This window comes from Lepeophtheirus salmonis, chromosome 1 (genome assembly GCF_016086655.4).
Source record: "Lepeophtheirus salmonis chromosome 1, UVic_Lsal_1.4, whole genome shotgun sequence".
In the NCBI taxonomy this organism is placed as follows: domain Eukaryota; kingdom Metazoa; phylum Arthropoda; class Copepoda; order Siphonostomatoida; family Caligidae; genus Lepeophtheirus; species Lepeophtheirus salmonis.
The window spans coordinates 27,912,793-27,924,893 of NC_052131.2; the positions used below are offsets into that span (position 1 = coordinate 27,912,793).

At 28.9% G+C, this 12,101-nt stretch overlaps 1 protein-coding gene across 1 annotated transcript in view; it reads left to right on the forward strand.

The window, feature by feature from the left end:
• The window catches only part of LOC121122045 (uncharacterized), a 137,089-nt gene that overhangs the window by 68,947 nt on the left and 56,041 nt on the right, over nucleotides 1-12,101 (forward strand). The window contains exon 3 of the mRNA XM_040717055.2: nucleotides 3,879-4,064. Coding sequence (XP_040572989.1) covers nucleotides 3,879-4,064 — 186 coding nt within the window. The remainder of the gene's footprint in view (nucleotides 1-3,878; nucleotides 4,065-12,101) is intronic.

The window sequence follows — 12,101 nt, forward strand, 5'->3', positions numbered from 1 at the left end:
CCAAAATAATATGCACCATATATAATATCTACAAAACTAAGCCCCTTTACTTCATTAAGGATGATATCTACTTTTTCGTTTAAAATCCAAATGGCAAAAGAAACAAAATTATTTTTTACAATATTAATCCCTTGTAAGTTCATCAAGACCATATAATCTAGGTGAAATAAATATGTAGCAAGGAATCCCTCTATCAAAAGAATAATACGCTTGAAATGTACTTGAATACATGAACTTGCTTCAAGTCAGTGTTAAAGGTTGGCTTTTAAGCCTCAGTTGCTAATATAATTAAAAGTATGTTCCTAATTTTTGATGAAGTAGAGAGTGATTACCAACTTACAACCTTAGGTAGTTTATATGGTAGAACATCAGAATAGAGATCAGGTTACTTTTGTAAACAATCGCAGGAGACATCGATAGATTTCTTCTTCGAGTGTACTCATATTGTTTTAATAACAGACCAGGTAATTGAAATTTTTTTAAATCTTTAAATTAGAAATAAATTGCATCACTGCTAAGGTACAATTTCTAATTTATAAATTTAAATGCATAAGAACACTGTTGCAGAAGGATTAAACTGTAATATTAAAAAAATATTGTATTTAATATTTCCAAAAATTAAAACTAATGTTTTTATAAAATAATATCTGTAAATATGGTTGTAGCGAGGTACAAAAAAAGAGTTAATGTTTATGCCTATAAGTTATCTTTTATACTTTTTTTTTAAATTTCATCACAAAAAGATTGTAAAAGTAAATTTCGAATGGAAAATTTTATTCATTAGGGTTCATTTCTTTGGTAAATGATTATATGAAATATATTCACAATAGGTAGTGTTTTAAATATAATTGTCTAAACATAACTGTTTTGTGATTTCCTATACGAAGTTCTTTATCATTTAGATTGCTGTTTATCAATTAATTATGTTATTTAAATAAGAAAAAGTCAACTAATGAGAATAACTGAAGGGAAAATACTTTGTATTATTTCTTATGAAAAAAATTGTTTTTGTTTCTTTCATTGATAATTAGTGTTGAAATCTGTTGGCGTTTTTTTTTTTTTTTTTTTTGATCTTGCATTAAGATTGAGAAAGTAAAAAGTTTTAATTCTTTTAGATATGACGTCATATTTGATACAAATGTAAGTATAAAGTGTATACACTGATTCTGAACAGAAGAATATTTGTAGATATATGTACAATGTACATGAAAAAAGACTCTTATTCAATGTAAAAAAGAAATAGATTATTAAAATATCGAATAGTATAGGGTAAAAGCATATTACATGCAAAGCCTCCCTTTACTTTATAATTGAAAAACATTATTATTTGATCAGATATTTATACAAATTATACCATTTATATTATTCGAATATTTCTTTCCATAGATAAAAAAATTACATTCATTTTTTTTGTTTTTCATTAGTTGGATTCTATGAATGTATGATGTTTCACAACACAAAAAGAAATCTTTCTTTTAATAGCATTTTCCTTTTAAAAAAAGGGGTATCAATAAGCTGTTGAATCAAATAGAAGTAGGAAAAGAGAAAAGGCATTCCATTCACATAACAAGTACTTTAAAAGTCCTATACGTGTAATGTATACTTGCATATAACAGGGTAGATAAAAATAAATTTTGTATTTTGCACTTTATTTCAATGTTTTATAAGAAGTGTTACGATCATCCAATTTAAGCCAAATATGCCCGTTCTTTTTTTTCTCGTAACTTGTTGTCAACGAGAATCAAACTTCATAATGCCCATCTCATTGAAGACTTCCCTCTATTGGCAAAAAAAAACTCTAACAACCAATTTTCACAGGCCTCTATTGAGGCCAAATTTTTACCCTCAAGTGCATTGGCCATAGACAGCAACAGGCGGTAGTCACTTGGTTCCAGGTCTGAACTGTAGGGTGGATGCATAAAAACTTCCAATCTGAGCTCTTGCAGCTTCTGGCACGTCATCAAAGATCTGTGAGGCCTGGTATTGTCTTTATAAAATACGATTCCCCTCCTATTTGTGTTTCTATTTGTATCAGGTCTTCTGCAAATGGTTCGAAACTGATTTAGGATCGAAGTTAGCTCCTGGTTGATTCTATAACTGCTAACATGACGGCCTTTCTCGATATTTTCATTATTGAATTGGTATTTTCGACGACAGGGCTGTTAGTGCATGGCGCATCATTCACTTCCACTACGCCAGAACCAAATCGCTTGAACCACTGTTATGCAACACAAACCCAATGAGTATCAAGATGTGAGCGGCCTGGCATTTTTTTGGTGATGTCTTGCTGTCTCGTATTCATAAATTTTGACCGTTTCTGTTCGAACGATAGCTTCAAACTGTCGAATTTTTCATAGTAGAGGGCAGAATTGAGCAGGGGGAAAATCGCTCGAACTACTGTTGTTCAACACGAACCGAAAGAGTATCAACCTCGTATATATCACAAATTTTCTAATATGCTTTCGATGCATATTCCCTCTCAGGAAGTAAAAATGTAAAATTTGGCGAATTTCTTCATTTAAGACCTCCATTCTCGATGCACGATCATTAACGACTGAAGTGGCCCAGCACAAAACTGTCGAAAAAGTGTTTAGGATATACAACGCCATATCGTATAAGCCCTCCCCCCCCCAAAAAAAAAAATCCCACTACCATCTTAGCCTCACCAGGTTCAAAAGAGGGACCCATACAAAATTTCATTCAGCCTCCTTGGTTCGACAGTGTGGGCACCTATTAAGGAAAGACACACATTAGATTATTTATACCTTGGGACTACCTCACATATTAATGTAGATGTGGAACATGATTGAATCAACATATGAAAAAATGAGAAATGGATATCTCTATTGATTAATGTTGTTTAATATACGAGTATTGAATAGGAGTATTTAAGTATTTAAAATGCTAATAAATTGTTATTGGTACTATTACTTCAAGGTCAATACAAAAATATATGACGTAACCCCTCGATTTTTTTGGCCTCCTGTTAAATGTTATACGTCTAAATAAATAATACTATTACATGTACCTAAATATTCAGAATATTAATAGTGTGTACAGTAGACCATGAGAGAGCAAAGCTTTAATCATCAAGATTGGAAAGAAATGGTTTAATATAAAAAAAAGCAAGATCAAAAATTATATTTTATAAAAAAAAATCTTACAGTTTCTAAGATTGTCATTTTAGGATTTTTATTGTTATGGTGGGGGACTACCATAAACAAGAATTATGTGAATATCCTAGTAAGAACATGTAAATAGGCCTATTTTATATTAAAGAGATTATAAGTTTTCTTAAATACTAAAACACAAACGTAGTCTGAGTACTTTCACTCTTGATTAATATTATTTTCTCTGTTAATCAATACAATTAAAAGTATGTTACGTTACTTTCTACTGTAATTAATTGTCAAAAAAATAAAAAACTTGTCATATTTTTTATAATTACTTACACAATTTATAACTGTTAGTTATTGTGAACATTTTTATTTCTCATTGATGAAATATGTATCAACACCACTCGGTTTTAATGATTTTACACACATATTTACAATATTATAGTTGTATGTATATGAATAAATAATGACTTAAGCATGAAAGGGATATCAAATACCCATTAATTTTTGATATAGGTAAATATGAAGAGAGATTCTTAAGGAGATATAGATTGAAGTATAATTTATGTGTAAATTATCTGTTTTGATGTTATTTTATACTCCAAAACATCATTAGCTCAGTCGTGAATGAAATTAGACTCCTTGTCATTTAATGCTACATTTTGCTTCGTTTTAAAAAAAGTTTAACATAATAAGTAACTCTACATTAAATTAAAGAACATATGATTAGTTAATTATTTATTGTATTATTCTTCATTTCAGAGGACTTTGGATTAGAATTTGTTGTTCCAGAGTATACTTTTCCACAAGGGCTCAAAGGAACATTGAAACTTGGCTGCAGCACTACGGATAAGTGTCCTATCGGCGTTGTAGAGTTTCGATTAATATCAAAGATACGACAAATTGATCTATTTACAGAAAAAACGCATTATAAACGTGGAGAAAAAGGTAAGTCTACATATTCTTTAGTTTGGGAGATCTTTCATATGGCTTATATACACTCCTACAATGTAAATTCATCTGGGATAGAGAAAATATAAATCAGGGAATAAAAAGATTGGTAAAGTGCATTAGTTATTTTTATTTTATTTTGTCTTTGACCCTTCCTAGAATAGACATTTTGTAATTTTAATATCATTTGTTATGAAGTTTTTTTATAGGTAAGCAATCCAGAGATGACTCAATGGCATTACTTTGATGACACATATATTTACAATGTATTTTGTTGTGAGCTATCGATTTTCTTACTATATAAGTGCTCTGAACATTGATTGGTTGAATTTGAAATAGCTTCTGTAAGCCTTTGAACAATTCCCAACAATTGTTAGATAATATTTATATAGTTACAAGTAATTAACTTTGTTTCTTTTAAGGGGAAATGATATTACTTGCTAAAATGATTTTTCATACTATTTACAAAAAAAGTTCAATGTTGAATAATTTTTATAAATTTTTAGTTTTTTCTTATTAATATTTTCCATTGGAAAATAAAACGTTATTTTGATAAAAAAAACAATTTCGAAAAAATAAAGACGGGTTGCCACATCTACATTGTCTATTCATGTATATGTGTTTAGTCAATATATTTTTAAAAACTTTGTATATTTTATAATATATAAACTTCAACATTCACCCTATCAAAATGAAGAGGCTTAGTCATTTAAAATGTGTCTTATCTCTAGGAGTGAAAATGTCATCATAAATTAAATGTAATATGTACAAAAATTACCAACAAGGCATTTTTTCTTCTCGAAACAAGAAACATTTTAAACCACAAAACTGTTTTATTTTGATAGAGAAAATGTTTAAATTTTAATATTATCGTAAGTAAGTTCATAGATATACATGATGCAATCTTTATTTAACAAACAACAATATTTTTTTAAATGGATTTTGTCCTAAACTAATCATCCGATTTTAATATAAACTAATATTAAATCAAAGTTGAATAAAGAAATATTATTTAATATAATCATTTTTTGCGTCAATAATGGCCTCAACCCGACCTCGGAAACGGGAGCAGGTTTCGACGACAGTCTCCATCGGTATATTTGAGAACTCCTTCCATATCCTGGATATCATCACAGATTTTGTATTACAGGAGGATCTGTTGTTGTGTCGCTCAACTACACCCTACATATAGAAGTCCATGGGATTGAGGTCTTGTGAGCTTTGAAGACAAAAAATTAAGTTAAAAAAATGCCACTAGATGGGCATGGAGCAGAGTCTTACTGTGACCTCCAGACTTTTTCAGTTCCTTTTTGACTCTCCAGACAAAGGATTTGTCCAAGTTTAACCCATTAAGGCCGAAAGTTAAAAAAATTGTCTGAAATGAAAGAAAATTTTACACACTGTTTTAATGCTCCTTAACACTTCATTTTAAATTTTGAGCGAAATTGAATCACAAGTTTTCAAAATATTGGAATGTAGATAATTGTAAGCATCGACCGTTTAGACATAAAAAAAATCACACTACTAAAGGGAGAATGTATTTTCTTAACAAAAGTTTAAACTTATATATACAAATACAGATGTACATAATATAATAAATACACCAAATGTTAAAACCAATTAATATAAGTTTTTTTATTTTATTTTTCTATTGAATCTATTATTTTTAAGATTTTGGATGCAGGCATTATTTGCAAACTTTGCTTTCTCTGTGTGATTTATCCAGTAACTTTTTCGTCAAATCTTCAAAGCTAGTATATTTTGATGGTTGATACTTATCTTGCAAATTTGGTGTTCCTAAAATTTTGGAATAATAGATGGCTAATGTTTCTATAAATTTATTTAATTAATTTATTTATTTATTGCGTCATTTTTATTCCTTTCGTTTTCATTGATTGATAAGCTTTATTGACTGTCGATGACACCATATAGGAAAATATTTGTCACCGCCATTTTTTTAAGACGCATTCTTACTCAATATGTTCTCACAGCCTAATCCATCGTATGAACAAAACCCATATGTTGGTTATAGTTTTTGATACATTCAGGTTCAGGAATGTCTATATATGTTTTTTACTTCTATTCCTATCTTTGACATTTTTTTATAGACAAATCACCGAAATGTTTGGCAATATGGAACTCTTTTGTTATTTTTCTAACAAAGGAGAAAAATGTTGTCTGATGAACAAAAATCATATGCGCCTCTTTTGTTCTTTTTTATATGGTCTTTTCTTACTATAGGACATTTTTTTGTAAGGTTGTCCCTACATGTGCCTAATGCTAAATACCCTTTGGATGAGAGTAATTCCACTAAATAAATGAAAGTAAAATAGTTTTCAAAAAATTATTGTATGGATTTTATTTGTTATAAATTTTCCTTGCTCAATCAATTTTAAAACAACTTTTCCTCCCAATTGAATTACCGAGATATAAATCAAAAGAATGGAGATACCCACGGCTCGAGCACATTGCCCACATTTTGAAACCTCATCATATGGGTACCTATAATATATTGCTTGGCATAACGCTTTCCAAAATATGGGATCATACTTTCGTCAATTGAGACATATTTGGCTATTTTCGCATATTTTAATATTTTTTTATACAAATTTGCTTAGCAGTGCGAAGCCTACCAGTTAAAAATAAATATTATTGTAATATTTTCTATAATTTTTTACATACTATTATATATTCACGAATTGTCCTTTTTTAATGTACAAGCGGTCGGAACGTAGATATATCGACGTGAAAAATTATTTTGGAAATAAATTCAAGAAGAAAATAAAAAGAAGAAAAAAAAATCCTTAATTGTTGTACCTTAGTATCTCCAAATTATGATTAAAATTTAAAATGAAAGATTTATTTCTTATAAGTTGTAAAAAATGTATAAATTATATTTACCCGTATGATAGAGACGTTTAAATTCTGGCTATTATTATAAAATGACTTTAAAACTAAAGGAATACATTAAAACAAAAGCAAAAAATTTGTCAATCTCTTTCGGTAAAGTATAAAGATATAAAGGAAAGGGGAAAACTTATCATTATATTGGCCAAAATTAATACTGCATCAGAAAAAATTGAACTTATGCACTGTCCTTAATGGGTTAAAAGTTTTCAACCTCAACATTGTCTCGTCCGGCGCGGATCGCAACAAGGATTTTCCACTATTGTGGAATAAATAATTTGTTGGTCGGTATATTTTTTTTTTTTAATTGACACCAAACATTTATGTCTAGCCGCTTAAAACAACAAACTGCATCATATCTGCGTATGCACAACTGCTGCATGCGCTAAAGATTCCTTGTTAAACAACGACTGCACACTGAATATTGCGTGTACACTGGACATGTTTGGTAGATATAATAACCCACCTTAGCTGTTATAATTATTTTATAACAAAAAAGAAAATGAAATTTCCAGAAAACACAATATGTTTTTTTTTTTCCTGACAGTTGATTCCTAGAATTTCGAATGGGTATCATAATATTTATTTTTAAAGTTATTTTTATAAACTTTTAGAAATATTAAAAATGAGCAAAGTCAATATTTTTGAGGGTTTTTGATAAATTATTTTTCCCTTGTTTTTCTTTTGTCAGTTCAAAAAACATTCTTGAAAAATATATAAGTATATATTTTAATAAAATAAGGTACCATTAAGGTAATTCAAATGTAGTATTATTTAAAAAAGAAAAGAAACAGCTCATATAAAAACAAATTTGTTTACAAAATTTTAAAAGGTATAAAGATGATGTAAAAGGTAGTGTATAACGATACTTGCTTTTTCCTTTTATACCCATATATCTAATGATAATAAAGATGTCATGGAACAAATCACCTCATATATCAGATTTAAAAAAAAGTTAAAATACACAATTTTCTACTTTATACCACAAGATGTTTAATCTATTTATATAAAAAAAAGCTGCATTCAAAATTAAGGTTTTTTTTTAAAGAACGCAATGCACATTGACTTGGTTCTGTGTAATTTTTTTTATATGTAATAATAGATTTAATGAAATTATGATATATAAATCTTCCTCTAATACAGTGGCTTTCAACACTTAAAACAACAAGGTGTTCTACCAGGTATGCGTCTATGAAATAAGACTTTAAAAAAAATTGAACGTTTATTGCGAAAAAATTGTAACAAATTTAATTTTCAAAGTATGCACCTTCGGTAGCCACAAATTTTCCCCAACTATCAGGTAATTTATAGATGCCTTTCCAAAAAAATTGTTTGTCTTTGGCTGCAAACCAGCCATCGATTCATTTTTTGGCTTCGGTGTGAGAATCAAAGTGTAAATCATTGAGTGCGTGGCCCATCCATGCAAAAAATGATAATCGGAAGGCGCCAGGTCTGGGAGTAAGCTGCATGAGCAAGAGGTTTCCAGTTGTACGATTCAACAAGCTGGCGGTAGCTATAGAGTGATGCGGTGGTGCGTTGTAATCAAGAAAAATTACCTTGTGTTGCCTGGCTTCATATTTTGGGCGTTTAATGAAGTCGTTTGAGTTCTTTTGAAGTCTTTTTTGACACTTTTGCCCCCCCCCCTACAGCCCTCAAACCAAAATTTTCGACTAAAATTCTACTACTAAACACCGAAGCTCTCAAAGCCACTGTCAGCCAGCATTGAGTAGTCTTGACAGAGGACTACATCCAGGTACCAGGCCTTTCACCGCACATGGAAGCCACCATTAGTGCCATGGGCGGCTACATTAATGATTAAGAGAGATTAGACACACAACTATTTAAAGTATAAATATTTTTGAATTTATGTTGATAATTAATAAATTACATCATGTTGAAGTTTTAAATCAAAAGTGTTAAGATTTTATTGAATCACTCAGTATAACTTTGCAAAAAATGTCAATGATGATACTTCTATACAAATAACAATAACTCATTATTATCTAAGAAAATAAATCGAAATGTATTAAAACATCAGCCTTTCATTTATATGTATTACGCTTGATGTCATTTTTGACACCTTAGCCATTTCAGCAAAAATGTATCCAAGGAAAATTCACTTGCACTTACAGGGAAGTCAGGAATTTGATGACTTTTTATGAAATACGTTTATGCTTATATGTACATACCTTGAAATAGCAAAATAATAAGAGAAATTTATTTTACGCGTGCAAATGCTACTCTTGGATTGATAAAATTCAAAATACAACGTAGCTACTCTTGTACACAGGGAAATGAATCCCTGATTATTTGGTAATCCGTGAGATGAAGGATCTCATGTTATTTTATGAGAATGAATAGTGAGAGGAACAGACACACGGTAAATAATTTAAAAATAGAAAAATAATAATCCTCCTTCTCTAGTCGTATTAATATAATTTATAAAAGATCATATCCGTGTTTCCAACTCCGTCTCGGTAAAGATTATAATAGACCCAGTTCTGCAATATGATGCCATCTATTCCATGGATACTTCCAATATCCGATTTGCTGTTAAATATCCACTTGTATTCTGACTCTAGCTAAGTATCGTATTGAGTCTCTCTGAGTCTGAGTCGCTTCACTTCAGCTCATGGAACTTGGAAAATTATCGACTTTTCAAACATGTGTTAGAATTATCTTGTCTTGTTTGTTCCTATCGTCAACTCCAGAAAGGTAAATCCTCGTTTCCAATACGATTCTATATTTCATTGAGACTCTTCCATGTCAAAATTTATATTATCCTGATAATATGTTGGATCAATTATGAAGAGGAATTATCTCTGACTCTAAATCCTTCCTTCACTTAAACAATCAAGAGTTATCATTTGTATTCCAATATATATCTCTCATTTGTTTGCCTAATTTAAAGTTTTATTAATCAATTAATTTAATAGTATAATATACTATTGATTTATGAATTAATTACAGTTCTTAATTGATTAATTATTCCTAATATATCGTCTTGTTTGTATGATAAACCATTGGGTGAGGTGGAACGTAATATTGGATAAAGAATATTCTGCTGTCTTCTTATATCTTTCCTTAAATTAAACGTATTCATTCAAACGACTACTGAAAGTTCAAGATTCAACTTCACACATTGACAATCAACATCCCTAATTATGAATTATATCATTTTTCAATTCCTTAAAGTTGTTTCTTGATTCAAAAACCAAAATATATATATATATATATCTTTTTTATTTCTATCTACAAATCTTTAATAATGGCTTATGAATTTTGTTAGGGTTGAAATGTGGACAAATTGTTATATATATATTGTGTTTTGTAACTGTTCCTATAAAAAAAATCCGTTTTTAGTTACCTAATTATTATATAGTGGGAGTTATTTTTTATAAATAGTAGAAAAAATACACTGCTAAACAAAAGCTAATTCGATTTCAACTAATCAGCCTTCAAAACGTTAATAAGTGGAAGAAAAGTTGGAAACCAACAGTAGTAAACTTTTATGCTTGTGGGATAATACCATAAGGTGTTATAAAAAAAGTTACATTTATATTAAGCAGCATGGATAATATAAAGAGCAGAAATAAGTATTATCTATAAATTAACACAGAAAAACCACATTTACATATATAATATTTTTTATAACTACATGATGTTATCCTTTTAAGTATAAGTTTAGTCTCTGTCTTGTTGTGTAGCAACAAGTTCAACAAACCTTTCATTTAAAAATGACATGTATTAAAAAAATTTCATTCGTTTATATTTTATAATGGCTTGGTTTATTTTTTTTTTTTTTACACAAAAGAGTTGTATTTGGAGCATGTGTATTACATAGAGAAGAATATTTGATTCTAAAATATATAGTTCAGCAGCCATATTGGTTTGATTTTTTTAAGGAGAAATTTATCAAAATTAAGTACTGAACTTTTTAAAATTCAATTGTATAAAAAAAACATAAATAAATCTCGATATCAATAGGGCAAAACAATAAACTCTTAGATATTATTTCATCAATTGTTTATTAATTTTTATCCTTTATAGAGTTATATTCTAATCAAAATACAGCTGAAATATATTTTTTTTATCGAAATACTCTTCTGGAAATGAAACCATATTAATTAATGTTTCAAATAAAATAATTTAACAAAAAAAAAAAAAAAAACAATCTTACCCCAAGGCGTTACTCCATTTCTAACAAAACTCTTGAAATATAATGGCTTTTTGACCTTTAAATTACATTTTTCAAGATTAAATGATTAAATCTCTATTAATAAAACAAAGTTGCACTCCTTGGTATTCATAATAAAATAAATTCTTGCTTCCTTCAATCTAAAATGATATTCCATTAAGGAAATTAGGACATTTCATTAAGTAACCATAAGATACATCTTGAGTAATCAGTGATTAGATAAAATTTGACTGAATTGTGTAAAAGACATGTTTTTCTGCAAAATGTTAAGCACTTAGAAAAAAGTCCAATTTATGTATGGATTGTAAGAACAGCTCAAAAATTTGAAAAGTTTTTATTATTATCGAGCACATTTCAATCATATATTTTGTCTTACGTAATAAACGAATCAATATTTTTGTACATAACGGTGTTGCAGGTACAGGTTTCAATACTAATATAGTATAGAATCGTTTTTAATGTGTTAGTTCTAACTGTTTAAGTATATTGAACAATGCTAATTGTAACATATGGGCTGAAAAGTCCCGGTTTTAACAAAAAAACATTTTTTTTTTGTTCAAGATTTGCTTTTCTTTGGTTAGAATTTTATTTTTTTATTCACTTTATGAGGAGAGTTTTATTACACTTATCAAAACTTTGCTCAGTTTGAACGCTATTTTTTCCATTAAGAAGCAGAGTATAATTAAGACTCAAAATTGTTATTGATCCATGGTTTTGAAAATAACAAAAAGTGTTGTCACACTTAACTCACAAACTAAAGGACAGACTGAAAATGAGGTAAATTTATAGAATAGCGCCATCCATGTGTGTACCCCTGACTTTTCAGCCCTTGTGTTATCAAAGCATTATATAGATCAATGCTGAACATTTTATAAAATCTTTTAAAGAATGCTGGAATGCTATTTTTACAAAAATTAAAAACTATTGAT